This window comes from Lissotriton helveticus, chromosome 4_1, assembly GCF_964261635.1.
Source record: "Lissotriton helveticus chromosome 4_1, aLisHel1.1, whole genome shotgun sequence".
Taxonomy (NCBI): domain Eukaryota; kingdom Metazoa; phylum Chordata; class Amphibia; order Caudata; family Salamandridae; genus Lissotriton; species Lissotriton helveticus.
Window position 1 is genome coordinate 143,256,839 of NC_136063.1, and position 16,372 is coordinate 143,273,210.

Genomic DNA, 16,372 nt, shown 5'->3' on the forward strand with positions numbered 1-16,372 from the left:
TTGTCGAGCTGATAGTCCTATAAAATACCAAATTCAGTAGAGCTGTAGTTACAGATATATTCACTTTTGTCTAAGTGGATGGACATTTTAGGTCATGATCAGTAAAGAAAATTGAAGATTCAGCCAAAGCTTTTATTTTTTCCCTTTGAAATACCAAATAAAAGACATAAATCACTTCAGATGTTGTTTGGAACTCTAGACTATTCCAGTGTGGACATGACAGCAGGCAGATACAGAGTTGTCATGTTAGGCAAGAATTGATGGGATTTTACAAACATTCCTATTCAGCTAACGGTTCTTGACCCTTCCATGATCTCAACCCATAAAGAACGGCTGGTATTTTTCTCTTGAGATTGATGCTGTTGGCCCCCTCCTTTTCCAGAGATCCCCAGCCTCTTTCTTAAGACTAATGCCTCGAATTAACTAAACACATCGAGTAACCATGCTGCAGCCAGAAATAGTGCCATATTTGTCATCTCACCCACTTAGCTGCCAAGCTTTCCGCTGGCTCATGTGTGACATTTAAATGTTTACAGTGTGCTTAGGAGTGACATTTCAATGCCTTATATGTGACACTGTGATTGACAGTTTACTGCAAGAACAACAAAGCAGTTATGTCACCAGCATTGAGATAAACCTACAGGAATGACCCCTTTTCGTGCAATATAATGGTCTATAAATGCCCATAAAAATACCACTACCCTTCACTGCACTACCTTACTTTCTTCTTCCAATAAGACCAGCCTTGACTTGTAAAAGAGAGGTTCTGACGGAAACATAGAATAGTGTTATTGATAGTTAAAAACTGTGTTTGTATCTCTTGCTCTTTTAAAATTCTAAAATGATTTATTCAACGTGGTGACAAAATGAGAGAGATGCAATGTACAGCAGGCGCAAGAGAAAGGCAGTGTTATTCTCTTTCAGGCCAGCGCATTCGCTAAGAATGTGTTGGTCTTGGCCCTTCATTCTGCAGTAGCAGTGCAGTGGTGATGCTTCCAACCTTGGTACAGGGCTAAGGAGCAGTGCTTACCAGAGTGCAACTTCAGAAAATGGAAACAAACTCCACCCTTTCTCTCACCTGCATTCTCTTTCCTTGCTCTTCCTTCCACCCTCCTTTCAGGCGCTCTTCGCTTTTCCTCCTTTTCTTCCTTCCAGTCCCCTGCTATCTGGTGTCTTGTGCTTCCATCTACTGTCCTTCTCCTTCCTCACAATGTCCCATCTGTACACCTTTACTCCTACCATTTTATTTACTGCCCTTTCTTCTCCTTTCACTTGTCTCCTTCCTGTCCACACTTCCTCTTCCTCTCATATGGTCCTTTGTCATTTGAGTTTTCTGCTTTCTGAATTCACCTCCTTACTTTCACCTTTCTCAGTGTAGGCCCTTTTCTCTCTCTCACCTTTCTCACTATCCTTTCTCTGACTCATTTTCTTTCTCTACCTCTTTCTTTCCTTGTTCTGTCCTCTCCGTTGATTCCTCCTCCCTTCTTCACTCCTTTACCTTTTTGCAGACGTGAAGGCGTTTGGTCACTATAATATATGGTGATCCCAGCACATTGGGTCATGCGCCCCAGCAACAATCTGCAGAGGCACAAGTTAAAAAGCAAGCATTGGCATAGCCAGTAGGTCTCACCTATGCAAGAGCTATTGGCTTGGCCAACATGTTTTAGCCATGTTGTACACCAGCGTGGCTGCTGTTCTGCATGGCAAAAAATGAGTGGGGTAAAGGAGAGTGGACTGCCGTGGAGTGAAGTGGAATGTTGTGGAGAGAGTAGAGTGTTGTAGAAAGGGAGGGTGTAGAGTGGACTATAGTTGAGTGGCATACAGTTTTGTGGAGTGGTGTAGAGCAGAGTGGAGTGGCGTAGAGGGTGTTGTGTAGAGTGGAGTAGAGTAGATCAGAGTTGAGTGTCATAGAGTGGAGTAGTGTAGAATAAATACCTGTGTATCTGTTCTCAACTTATTTCGGGATATTCTTTCCAATTTTTTGCACTTAAACATATCTGATAAACCACATTCAGATAATCAAAAGATGCATTTTTACACTATACAACACTGTACAGAACTCTGACATTACTTATACCTTAGTGACAAATATTGACACATACTCACATGACCAGTCTGATAATGAACGAAATGCAGAGGTTATAGTTGCTATGATTATTTATGCAAACCCTCTTGCTACTAGTGTCCCTTGGGGGCTCTAAGCCAGTACTGTTACCATAGTCTTTGTCAATTCTTAAGTCTTTTTTTGAATGTCTCCTCTACAACTAAAATCCAATGAAGGCACTCCCAAGTCTGTCCGTCGATGTGTTTCAAACCTCTTATTCCTTTCGGGTTCTCCTCAGGACCCTGACTGGTTATAATTCTTGTTCTTTTTTTAATTCTAGCACATTCATTGTGCTTTTGCAAGAAATACTCTTTCAATTTCAAACTGCTTCCTTCTGTCCTCTTTTTTGGGTAGTCATTTTCTTTTGGAATTACCTCAGGGCTTGGCATCTCTCCATTTTCTGCTCATATCACAATGAATGTGCTCTAAAAGAAAATCCAAGTCTAGCATTGCAACAGACTTTCCACTTTTTGGAACTCTAAAATGTCTCAAACCAAAAACATTTGGAGTAAATAATTTACATGTAGGGCAAACAATAACAACATTGAATAATTTGAGTGAAGAATGGAAGGTGGTGTAGTCGATGGAATTCTAATCAGAAAATATAAAGTGGAGGTAAAGACTTTACGATACATTGAGTACAAACACCATTGGACCTCTGATGCTTTAAATTGGGAAGTTGTAATTTTAACACAATTCATTCCATGTCAACTTTTTACTTCCTGACTCATGGCTGTGGTGTTTTGTAGGGTCTTAAATACTTTAAAAAAAATTTGTCTGCGCTACTGTCGGGTAGCGATGCATCTTTCCATTTGTGGAAAGCTGACTGCAAAGAGAGCATGGATAGTAAAACAAATCTAATCGGAAACCCAGTTTTATGTGCCTCCTATTCCCAACTTAAAACACATTTTACTGCCCGTTTCAAAATACAGGGATCAAATTACTCTCAAATGTCATCTGAAGCCCGCCTCCAGTCTACCCGTTGTCCAGTTCAAGGTCTTCCAAAAAGCCATCCCGCTGTTGCACACCACCACACTAATCTTCTCTTCCTGTAAACTCACACCTAACCACTTTTCTCCACTACCTGAAGTCAGAGGACTGCCTACAACCCATCTTTTCAAACTCTTTTCCTTAGACCTCCTCTTCTCCCAAAAGTCTCTGTCAGAGCAGGAAAGTGCCACACATGAATTTTGTCTCTATTTCAGGTGCTGGCCTGGGCTCAGAAGCAAGAGGAGCGCATCCAGGCTCACAGCCTCTCACTAGCCACGGAGCGGGAGGAGATCACCAGGCTCATCGATTGGATCGCCGCTGCTGAGGAATCATTGAGCCTTCGTGACCAGGAACCTCTGCCCGAGGAGATGGTGGCCCTGGAGGAGCTCATCTCGCAGCACAATGTAAGCAAGAAGAGATCTGGTCACATGCCCGCTATCTATGGAGAGTGGGTGATCCCAAGATACCCAGTGCTGTAGAATGGTGGCTCGTCCACTCCAGGTTGTTCTGGGATTTGTTTTGTTTCTCAACCCATCAATAAATATCAGGACTACACGTAATAAATGCAAAGAAAAAGCCTGGGCTACATGACCTATGGATGAATGGATGGATAAATAGATGAGTTTATGGATGGATTGTTGGGTTTATTCATAGATATTTGGGTTCTTGAATGGAAGTATTTATCTTGGATGATTGTATAGATATATTGACACATAAGTGGAGAGATTCATGAATCTATAAATTCATGATAGATTCCTGAATTTGTGCATGAATTAATGTATCTATAGATCCTCAAACTCTCATGTTTAATTCATGTATACATAAATACATGAATGGTTGGATGGATGTACAGATACATTGATGGCTACTTTTTTTGATGGATCTATAGATGGATGCATGGTTAGATATATTCATGTATGGATTTGTTGATGGATGATCGCATCAATGGACAAATCCATGGATCCATTGATGGGGAGCTGCATTCATGGATTTATGGATTCACAGATTGATGGATTTATAAATGTATTTGTAGATGTATAGATTCATGATTGATTTGTAGATGGGTAGATGCATGGATACGTGAATGGTTGGAAGCATGCACAGATAGATGCATGAATGTACTTGTGGATTGATCCATTGAAGTAGAGATTTATGAGTGGATGAATGGATAGATAGATACATTCATTGATTTGTGAATGGATACATCAGTGGATGGTTATTGGATGGAGAGATTCATGGATGGATGCATTAATGGCTTTATGTATACACAGATTGGTAGATACATGTATTTATTGAGTGACACAAACGTTATATCTACTGCTGATTACCAAAATAATGTTTCAGGGTGTTCCTATCTAGGTTGCAACCAGAACCAGCATCACTGTTTCTGAAAGAATGGCCTTAATCTGTCAATCAAAATAAAATTGTTGTATCTTCAGAAAAATCATGAAACTGACAAGCCCTATCAAAACGAGGCAGTGGGTTGTTTTGCTCCATCCACATATGGACAGACTGCAATGCTCACTCAATATGAATCATTGAGACCAAAATACCCTTAATTTGATTTGTTTTTCTACATAAGAGTTACCAAAAGTTTAATTGTGCCCTTGGGACATTAAGGTAGCGAAATGCAGTATGTCTGATAGAAACTTCTAACCGCAGATTCCTCACCTTTTGAATAGCTCCAGCATCAGACTGGATCCAGGAACTTTTGTATATCAATGTCCTCCACCGTCTATGGATGTTGTATGCGTCATGGTTCTGCTGCAATTCCATTTTGTGCTGCTGTAAAGTCGGCTTCCCTACATATATGTCATATGCTTGTGCTGGCATCATTTCCTTTCTTTGCATGCCAACTGACGCGGATCAAGAGCTTGAACCGTCATCTGATGATTGATGGATAATTTCTTCTAGAAATTACTTGTTTTTGTGTACAGGATGTCGCCAAAACCTTCAGGTTATAAACCATGTATGACCTATAACCGACAGATCCACATGATGTCTGTTTGTGGTTTCTTGGTTCCGACCACAACTCAGTCATGTTCATTGTGTGCCAAGGTGAACAAAAAGGCTAATTTGAAGTGGAAAACAAAACTCTCAGTAGCGGAGTTAAGGAAATCAAAGCCTAGGTCCCGTTTGATGTCCATGGCTCCCTAATCTCAGTCGTCGTCAAGAGACCAGTCTATTTCTCCATTCAGACGTGATTCGAAAGAAAGGATTTAGTCAACGTCAAGTAAGTCAGAGCAGAGCCATAAGAAATCGAAGCATGGCTCACCTGCTTCACACCACTCATCGTTCCTGCCGTTTGGAATCTCATGCAGTACCAGGGTCTTTGACTCGAAGCTGTTCTCCAGCTATGGATCCTCCTTTTGGGATCCTCCTTCGATGTCTTTACATTTTTGACTTCCAGGTGATAAAGTAGCAATGCCATGTAAATTCCAGTAGCTTAAGAAAGCTATGGACTCGATCTTTGGTGTTAGTACGGATCCTGTTAGTACTACTTCGGCCCCACATATCCCAGGAGGCTTCCGGTTGGTCAGACGTCAACAGATCCTTTCTCGATGCCAACTGTGTATCTGGTTTGGGTTTGAGGCCGATGAAGTTGGGATTATTGGTTATGGAACCTACAACTTCATTCTCCTCGGTGCTGCAATTGATGCCACTGTTTTTTGTCTGAGGTCGCAAACAGTGGCTCCGATTGTTTGATTGGATTCTTAAGGTCAGTTGCCGTCAGCTATTGTGCGTGCTAGCTAAGAACCCAATCTTTTATGGGTAGAGTATATTTTTGATGCAGAATATCCTCAAAACAATATTCTGCAGCATTCACAAGATGCTGGAGGTCTTGACACTTCTCCTGATGTAGGTTTATTATCCCCTACACCAGTTATGGCCACTGAAGAGAGATCATCCTTTGCAACTGTGATACGGAGCGCTGCAGAAATCTTTTAATTAGTTTTACTTACGCAGAGGTTAAAATTACTTTATTGACTCAAATTTTGAATCAGTCACAAGCTTCACAGGAAACTTTATTACCATTTAAGGAGGCTTTAACAAATGTATTGATGAGCACTTGGGATAAGCCTGGATCTTGTATGCCAATAAATAAGCAGATTGCGAGGAGGCACCAACTATCCCCGGGAGATCTGGATTTTCTCCTGATAAGTTAGTCCTTCAAACGAGAGCAGAATTCCTTCCTAAAGTAGTTCTGCCCTTTTATTTGGGACAATCCATCACTTTGTCATTTTTTCATGCACCACCTCATCCTCCAAAGTAAGAGGAACGGTTACATCATCTATTCATCCCAAGAGATCCCTTGGTCTTTATTTGGAGAGAACTAGAGAATTAGGACAAGATGAACAACTTTTTGTTGGATTCTCATGAGTAAAAAAGGGGAAGGCAGTACAAAAAAGAACTATTTCTAAGTGGATTGTCTTAAGCATTAAGATTTGTCATAGTCTAGTCAAGAAACAGCCTCCAGAGGGGCTTTGTGCACATTCAACTAGGGCAAAGGCTGCTACTACAGCTTTGGCTCGAGGTGTACCAGAGAGAGGTAGATAATTATATATGTGTGGGCATCTTTGCCCATGTTCACCAAGCATTTTGTTTAGATGGTCATGTCAGGAGAAAATAGCATTTTGTCCGGTCTGTCCTGCTAGATTTCCTAGTGTGGGCCAGTCCACAGACCCGCCAACTGAGAAGTACTACAATGGTATCTATTCAAAAGGTGAGGAATCTGCAGTTAGAAATCAGAGGAACTGGTTACTTACCTTCAGTAATGACTTTTTTGGTAGAGACTCTATCTAACCACAAATTCCTCACCTGCCCTCCCACCTCCCATTCTGTGGGAGGGGCTAAAGTAGAGGTTTTTGCTCATATGTACTTACGATATCAGACGTCTGCACACAAAAAGTGTATACTTATCATACACATTGCAATTTGGTTTCTTAATACTCTACATCTGTTGGTACGGGTGAAAGGCAGAAAGAAACTGCTGCCAGCTCAAGCAGGCGATGTATATATAGGGAAGCCAACATCACATCTGCATGGGATAGAATTGCGCGGAGAACCATGACGTCGTATGACGCCACCATCCAACGATGAAGGACATTGCTATACAAAAGTTTCCAGATCCAGTCTGATGCCGGGAGGTATTCAAAAGGTGAGGAATCTGTGGATACATAGTCTCTACCAGAAAAGGAGTTACCGAAAGTTAGTAACTTGTTCTTCATAGATTTCTTTGTAAAGAAATTGGCATAAACCTTATTCGTCTGAGAGGTTAACTTGCCAACAGGGTTGGGTGAAATCTGCCAGAGGAGTAGGTTGAAATGTACAGTTTAATCTAGTGAAGGAGTGCAGTTGACTTTCATAAAATAGGAGGTTTGTTACTTTACGTAGTGCAGTGTGGAGACAACACTTAGACTTCCAGATCCATCATGGAAGTAAAGTCATCTTAATGGAAAAGATATTTTGAGTAATTTTGTAATCACGTTACAGCTTAGGTGATCAGGAATCCAGTATTGGTAGTTCCCATTCAGTGTATCATTACGCATTGCTATCATGTACATGTGCTTTGCTTATTGTGTTTTTTTCAAATTACTTGGATTAACTTCCTTTCCAGGTGTTCATAGAGGAGCTAGAACGAAAACAGCCCGAAGTAGAGAAAGTAACAAAGTGCTGTAAGAAGAAACTGGGAACCGAGCCTCGAACTCCTGTGGCACGAAAAATTTCTAGTAGTAAGCCTGTGCTTAAGCTTCCTCTACACATCTCTTGTTGTGCTTCTTCACCACAAATCATGTATATTCTGTATGAAGTCTTAGATACAGTTTACCTTTGACTAGCACAGACCATCTATTAAATTCTAAAGATAACAATTCACAAAATATATGTAAATTGAATGTTACTCAGATATACACAGTATACCTTTTCCCAGCCTCTCTAGTGGCTGATATGCTGACTTTGGAAGATGGAAAGCATGGTTCTTTAGTTTCTTTAATACTTGGGTAATATAAACTGTGATTATGTGCCTGGGTACATTATTCTATCGCCATATGCCTCAAACAGTAAATGTGTAATCGAAACAAACGTGTAGCTATATATACTCTCACTATTACATATGTGTGTTCCCTTTCCATCACATTATAGTCAGTCTAATCTGCTCTGAACACGGCCCCATGCTCCACGTTCTTCTTTATCCAGCACAAGATGCTGTAATTGCAATAATAAGTCTCTGCCAAGCACCTCACTGCCCATGAATAACTTAGGGATCACTTTTTTAGTCACATGCTCATACTGTGATGCAAGTCCAGCTTTCTTCCTTCTATTTGACTTTGAGGGCACACATATGTATAATCAACCTCCTCTTCTCCCATCTCATGTTGCCCATGTGTACACCTATTCTCTCTTTTCATGCTATCCATTGTACCTCTCTCCTCCTTCCATCTCATGCTGTCACTGTATACATTTTTCTTCTCATGCTTCCTATTGGACCCATAGCCTATCATCCTTTCATCTCAGGCCGTCCATGTGTACTACTCTTTCCTCCTCACATCTAATTTGTCTGTGTGTACACTGAGCCTAACCTCCTTTCCACCAAGATGCCCATGTCTACACATGGTTTCTCCTCCTTCATCAAATGCTACCGGTTTATACAACTAATTTCTCCTTCCCTCATGCGTACCCAATTTTACAGCTATCTTCACCTTCCAACTCACATTGAAGATTTCTGTAGGTGGAACCCCAAGGGTTGCTCACACTGGCTTATGCATTTCAGAGAGACGCAGTTCTTTGAAGTCTCCTCAAACTCCTCCAGCGGTGCCACTGGTCGATCTTGAACCCCAAGGTCCGCACACCGCCCAGCTCCTCAACCGCTGGCAGCAGCTTTGGTTTCTCTCTATGGACAGACAGTGCCGTCTGCAGGTGGCCCAGCAGCGACTGAAAGAGGTAAGTGCAGCTTTGAGACTGCAACACAGGACCAGATAATACATGTGCGCAGGAGCATGCAAGGATGCAGTTGGCACCCATTTTCTGTTTCTAGATTGAAACATATTTGCACCACAATCGATTTGTTATTGTTAGTATATTGCCTATTATGTTTTTCTCTATGATCCTTAGTTTCCATATTAATATCTTGATGTCGATGTTGTGATTTTATAATTGTTTGATTTTCCAGTAACTGGTATCATGTTTTATATATGAAAATCGACAAATGCTGATGTATACTTCTAACAGCAGATTCCTCACCTTACTGAATACCCCAGGTGCCAGATTTGATCAGGGGTGTTTCTCAGCAATACTCTTATGCACCGGTAGGTGGAGTTGTGCGACCCTGCCCCATCTCAGAAGTGACGTCAGAGCCGCTACATAGTCGCCACCTCTACTCAATGATGTCAATCCTGACAGACAATATTTTCCCAAGTTTTCCACTGTGCAGAGACATGTCTCCCCCTAAGACAACAGGCTTCAAAACTTTTAAGGATTTCTACAAACAAATGTCAGTGACTGACACTGGTGAGGTCTGACACTAGTGTTTGGGCTCCTCCTGTGACTCTGTGTCTTGTGACAAATGTTTTTGGATGAATCTGAAGGCCGACCGGGACCCCAGGGCCATGCAATGTGCCATAATACATCTCCAAAAGGTGCAAAAGGCCCAGTCTCATTTGAAGTTGAAGATGTGGACGCACTCTAGTTCCCAAGACTGATACCATGAATGCTCTTCTTCCGGGCCATAGTCATCAGGTAAGCATACTAAGAAGACACATAAGAAGTCAAAGCACTGCTCTCCCGTGTCCTGGTACTCCCACCACAAGGAGGCGCATAGCCCCAAAGGTACCGTCAAGTCTCTGTCTTTGACCTTGAAGTTTTTTACCCTGATCCCAATTTAGTCAGAGTTCCTGGACCCATCAGCCTCGCTTCAGCAGGCCCAGGCTTTTAAAGAGACCATGTTGCACATTTTTGGATTCCCACCTAGAAACTCTTTGGGCTCTATGGATCTGAAGAGGCCTCCATTTAGTCTATCGCCAGCAGATCTCTCCACAACCAGACTGTGCCTCTCAACCTCGCTCCACGGTCACCCCGATTCTGGGCCAACTTCTACTCCAATGCCTCATACTTTGTACGACCTATGCTAGAGCCTGAGTGCAGATACCAGCAATTACGTAACCAATGGCAGAGGAGGAGGTGATAGTCCTTTCTGACTCTGAAGCAAATCAGCTGCAACCTCTACCCTCTCATCCCCTGGCTTATTCAGATGATTGCAATACACATCATTGCATACCAGACTTTCAGACTCCGATGACTACCATGACAACAATTCTCAACTTCATGATCATGATAACCTCTTTGTGGACCTACAAGAACCCAGTAGTCTTGATGCCTCGCCTGACACTGGCCTCCATTCTCCTACACCTGACCCATCAACTGAAGAGTCTGCCTCCTTCGCCACAGTCATTCACTGAGCAGAAGTCCTTGCCCTAGAAGTGCCTATGATGGAGGTCAAGACACATTCTAATAGAGGTCCTGCTGTAAAGGCAGACCTCACAGGCACCCCTCCTGTCACTAACAGACTCACTGCTGGGTACCTGGGCATCATGCCCATCAGTCAATAGGCAAATAGCCAGAGGGAGCAGTCCCGCTGTAAGAGACTTGGCTTTTCTCCTAAGGCACCCGACACCGCAGAGTAGTTGTCCACTGCTAGGGTGGGACAGTCCGGACCAGTGTGGTGCTTCAGTCCCATGCTGCACAGCATTTTTAAGCAATGTAAAACAATCCTTAATGGATATGCCACTTGATGGCCCACATCTCTTAGGAGACAAGGCAGACTCAGCCTTGGAGTGCTTTAACAAGAGCTATGCAACAGATTCTCCCTTAGCCACATGGCAATCCCCCAACAATTCTGCATCTTTCGAGGCTTTGGAAGAATGTTTCTGCACAGGCCACGCTAAACCTTGCCTCCTCAACAGCAAGCCTCCTAAGCCTTTTGAGGTCAGGAATCCAGTTGCCAGCGTCCATGTCACCATGGGCAACATACTGCCCAGTCCCTGTGCCCTCCCTTAGCTGCCACAGCTAAACCACTTTATTGATGCACAGCTGACTGCTAGGAGGTTAGATCACCTATTACCTCCATGGGTGGGTGAGCATCACATCAGGCAGATGGATGCTCCGAATTGTTCAGGATGGATACACCCTTCCCTTTATCTCCACCCCTCCAAACATACCTCCTACATGACAAAGACTTCCTGAGGACCATTGTCCATTCTGTAATGAGAGATTTAGGCTCTCTTGGACAGGGGAGCTGTAAGAAAATGTCCTTTTTTGCGTGGTAACGCCTACTTTTTTGCTATATTTTATTGCTTATTTTAGGACTCTGCAGACTGCGACACCAATGTCCAGTGCCCATTGTATGTGCTCCGACCCATAAAATCATGTTGACTTAGAATACACTTAATTGACTTATTTAACTTACCTGTATGTCCCTAGTATATAGCACAAAGTGTACCAAGGGCTTGTGCGTTAAATATCTGATAGAGACTTCTAACCACTGATTCCTTATCATAGAATAATCCCCAGACATCAGGCTAGATCCCGAAAGTTTTCATGAGCAGTATCCTGAGAAATTCAGACCTGGGAGACTGGATGGTAGCGTTGGATATGCAAGCACCTATTTCCCCATTCCTGTGCTCCCCACAGAGGTTACCTGCTGTTCATGATAGGCCACAAGCACTTTCAGTTTGCTATGCTTGCTTTAGGCCCTACCACCGCCCCTCGGGTATTTGACAAGGTGATGACGATGGTTGCATCTCATCTGTGCAGTGGATAGAGGAGAAACCAAGCCAGTTCCAGTTTTCCCATATCTAGTCGATTGGCTGTTGAAGGCGAGCACGCCCCAGGCTGTCGTCTCCCATCTCCAGACTATGGCGAACCTCCTGCACTTGCTGGGCTTCACTATCAACATGCCTAAGTCACACCTGATCCCTTCCCAGACTTCCCGTTCATCTGAGCTGTTGTGGACACTGTGCAGTTTCAGGTGCATACTCCCAAGCAGCGAGTCCAGAATATTCAGGCTAGGATACCGATGTTCCAGCCTCTATCCTGGATTTTGGCTAAACTGACTCTGAGGCTGTTAAGCCTCATGACCTCTTGCATCCTACTTGTGATGCGTGTCCATTAGCATATGTTGGCTCTGCAATGGTACCTGAAGTTCCAGTGGGCGCAGCATCAGGGGAATCTCTCTGACATGGTCCAGATCTCAGAGGGCATTGCAAAAGATCTGCAGTGGTTGCTAATGAAATGCGATTGGGTCAGCGGTAGACCCCTCTCTCTTCCCTGTCCAGAACTAACAGTAGTGACACACGCGTCACTCCTGGGATATGGAAGTCATCTGAAAGAGGTGGAAATCAGAGCAGACTGCTCCCCGGCGTAATCCAGACTGTATATCAATCTGTTGGAGCTCCGAGCGATGCAGCTGGCATGAAGACCTTTCTATTCTTCATCAAGAGAAGGCAAGTGCATGTGTTCACGGCCACCACCGCCTTGTGGTACTGCAATAAACGGGGTGGTGTGGGGTCATGGATCATATGCCAAGAGGCCTTGCATCTCTGGACATGGCTGGAACGTCAGGACATACCCTGGGTGGTTCAACACCTGGCAGGTTCTCTGAACACCAGAGCGAACAAACTAAGCTGAAGAGGCCCAGTGGATCACAAATGGCTTCTCCATCCGGAGGTGGTGCAGGAGTCTTTCAGCAAAAGGGAGAGCTTTATTTAAATCTGTTCACTGATGAGAACACGCAGAGTCAGAAAAGCTGTGCACTGGAGTTTCCTAGGCGGCTATCACTCAGCGATGCTTTTCAACTCGACTGGAGCACTGGCCTCCTGTACGTCTTTCTGCCAATACGACTCCAGCCCAGAGTGCTCAAGAAGATCAGGAACGACAGGGGCCCAATTCATCCTTGTAGCTCTGGACTGGGCTTAGAGAGTCTGGTGAGCATGTCCATCAGCCCCCTATCAGACTGCCCCTTTGGGAGAATCTACTGTTGCAGCAGCAGGGGAGGGTCTGCACCCAATCTTGTCAAAGCTCTGCCATTATGCGTGGAGATTGAGTAGCGAAAGTTGAAATGTTTTGACCTTTCGCCTGAAGTTTGCAAAGTTATCTTGGCAGTTCGGCGTCCCTCCACCAAGACGGTATACCCCGGCCGTAGGAGCATGTTTGTGGCATGGGTACTGACAAACCGATTGACTTCTTATCTGCAGCCCTTTCCCAAGTTCTTTTGTTCATCCTTGCCCTGACCCAGTAGGGCTCTGCAGTGGGCATGTTGAAGGGTTCTTTGTCTGCTAACTCCACTTTTCTGCGACTGCCAGATCAGCCTTCCGTTTTCAAGTCCCCTATTGTAAATAGGTTGCTTAAAGGTCTTCAACTCATGTTTCCTTCAGCTCCCTTCATTATACCTCAATGGCATCTCAATCTGGTTCTTATTTTCCTGATGTGCTCTCCCTTTGAGCTGCTTTTGTAACTGCCTCACCATGAAGATGGCCTTACTGGTGGCAATTACATCTGCCTAGAGGGTCAGTGAACTGCAGGCTCTGTCATCTCAGCCTTCGTACATTTTCTTCTACCCAGACAAACTGGTCGTTCAGACTCGAGCATCCTTCTTGCCGAAGATAGTCTCTCCATTCTGAATAGGCCAGCCTATCACCTTGCCTATCTTTTATGCTTGCCCTTATCCCTCTAAAGAGAAGAGATTCCTCTGTGTGAACACAAAAAGAGTGCTTTCCAACACACTACTGTTCCGGGGTGGGAAATCAACTCTTTTGGGCTATGTCAGAGCCACGGAAAAGAAAGCCTAGCAATAATGAACCATTTGCCAATGGATCGTGCTCTGCATTGAGATCTGCCACGCATTGGCCAAGAAGCAACACTCGATCTGACATCGCATTCAGGGCGGGATTTAACAGACACGGAGCCACAACACACAACTTATCGACCAGTGAGATTACTGAAGAAATTCTCCAGATTCAGTCACAAGGTGAGGAATCTGAGGTTAGACAAAGTACCCATCCAAAAGATTGTTACGGAAGGTAAATAGTTTGTGCTTTCAAGCCTCTGAGTCTGAGGATATGCTATTCTAATCTTATGTTCATCATTATTAAGGCTCCCTGTTTTCTGTTTTTACAGATAAATACAGACCGAAAACCATTTAATTTCTTGTCTGTATTTATTTATAAAAGTGGAGAAAAAGTGAAATTGGGTGCTTTTTGAGTGATTCTAAATACACTTTGCCATGACTGCCAGGCCAATAACTTCGTGGAATGATAGGTAAGGGGATTAAAAATAAAAGGAATATTAGTAAAGCAACTTAAACATCAGTAGAAATGCACAAGGCTGATATTGAAATGTACATATTTTCATATAAGTGCATTGATTTATCTTCTGCAGGTGTTCATATCACTGAAACCTGGCAGGCATTCAAGCGTGATTGCATATTTATACCCTTGATGGCTCGAGTTTTAAGGAAGATTCACCAAGACCAGGCCCAATTCATCCTCATTGCCCCATTTTGGCGGAGGATATTGTGGTATACAGACATTCTTCTCTTCTCCCTGCGCTAACCTCTCCGATTGCCATCCAGGGCAGACTCCCTCTCCCAGTCGAAGGGAATGGTGTTGCTCCATAATTTACCAGACATTCACATTCATACCTGGAACTTGAGCAGGGACCTTTAAGCTTTGTTTCAGCTGCCACTGAAGGTGGTAAATGGCATCCTGCAGCTCATCACCCCTCCATAAAATTTCAGACTGCAAGTACCCCTCCTTAGTTTGAAACATTCTTGAAGTTAGAGCAACTTTTGCATCGGTCTTTCCGTTAATAGGGTAGTAAAAAGATTGTCTGCAGGAGAATGGCCGTTGGGAACATTGAAACACATTGTGGGAACTGAAATGCATTCCCAATTACTTTCACATCTTTTTGTATATGATGTAACTTCAGCCCTGAAGACATTTAGAGCAGGGTTAGGAAATTGCATCACCCACCCCCATTGTTGCAAATGGGTGTAACGGAGGAGGAAGGCATTTCCCTTCAGGAAAGATGGATTTTCCAAAATGATTGAAAAATGGGGAAACAAATGCGTACATGTTGCATTTACACCCTACTCCTGTGGATTGTCTGCATTGCAAGCTGGTAGGAGAGTAGGACGCGAGAAATTCTGATCGATTTAGATTTCTAAGGTGTACTCTTTGCATTTCTGTGGATCCTGCAATTGGAAAAACTAGTCACAAAATCCTAATGAAAATCCAAAATTCCCAAGTTTTGTCTTTTTATTTCTTATTTTGCAACTCAAACCCCTTAAGACCACCTCTGACAACAAGCACCCTGGACCTATGAGTCTTGCACACGGTTCAGGAGGGCCTCTGTAGGGGTACAAAAGGAGGTCTTCCGCTGCCAAGGAGTTGGCATTGGAGAGGTGAACCCAAGAAAATACATAGCTTTTCATGCTCATAGATTCAGAGGCGATAAATTTGTGCTATGCTGTACAAATAGTCATAATTGTTTTAAATCTTTGTGTTAAGCTAGCTCTTGTGCAATCTCAGAAAATCATGTGAAAGTGTGGGATTAGTTTGAGGTACATAATACAATCATTTGCATTTCTGCAGGTGGAGGAATTTTCACGATTTGACTTTGCCATCTGGAGGAAACGCTACATGCAGTGGATCAGCCACATGAAATCCCGCATCCTGGATGTGTTCCGTGGCATTGACCGTGACCAGGATGGGAGAATCAGCCAGCAGGAATTTGTGGATAGTGTCCTCACCTCCAGTAAGTAGCAGCAACATCCCACTTGTGAGCATCCTTTCATTAACATGCTGAGCCAACTGCTCTTTTATACTAAAAACACGCTGTTAATTAACCACAATTAAAGTACTTTTAAAATGGTTTCAAAGTTATATTTCAAGGACAGTACAATTTTCCTCTTAGTAAATACTCAGACAGTTTTGGGCATCTGCTGAATAAATGTGTGCTTCTTTCTCCATTCTCCAAGATCTAATGCTCTCAGCTTTGTAATATTTTGGTTCACTGGCAGATCTCTCTGCCTCCCCCAACCAGATCGCACAGTGGTGACAGATACATCAGTTCTGGGATGGGACAGCCATCGGGGAGAGGTTGAGACTCTGGTTTCCAGTGGAATCCGGACTACACATACACTTTCTGGAGCTCCAAGCGAAGACGAAGTTTTACTACTATATATGACCATAGGAGGGTTGTACTACCCTCTCACTACCAGTAGAG

General features: G+C 43.4%; 1 protein-coding gene across 1 annotated transcript in view; it reads left to right on the plus strand.

The window, feature by feature from the left end:
* Nucleotides 1-16,372, plus strand: part of LOC144828429 (microtubule-actin cross-linking factor 1, isoforms 6/7-like) — a 300,733-nt gene that overhangs the window by 228,129 nt on the left and 56,232 nt on the right. Inside the window, exons 30-33 of the mRNA XM_078686575.1 lie at nucleotides 3,310-3,498; nucleotides 7,713-7,827; nucleotides 8,865-9,034; nucleotides 15,739-15,901. Of these exons, the coding sequence (XP_078542701.1) occupies nucleotides 3,310-3,498; nucleotides 7,713-7,827; nucleotides 8,865-9,034; nucleotides 15,739-15,901 (637 nt within the window). The remainder of the gene's footprint in view (nucleotides 1-3,309; nucleotides 3,499-7,712; nucleotides 7,828-8,864; nucleotides 9,035-15,738; nucleotides 15,902-16,372) is intronic.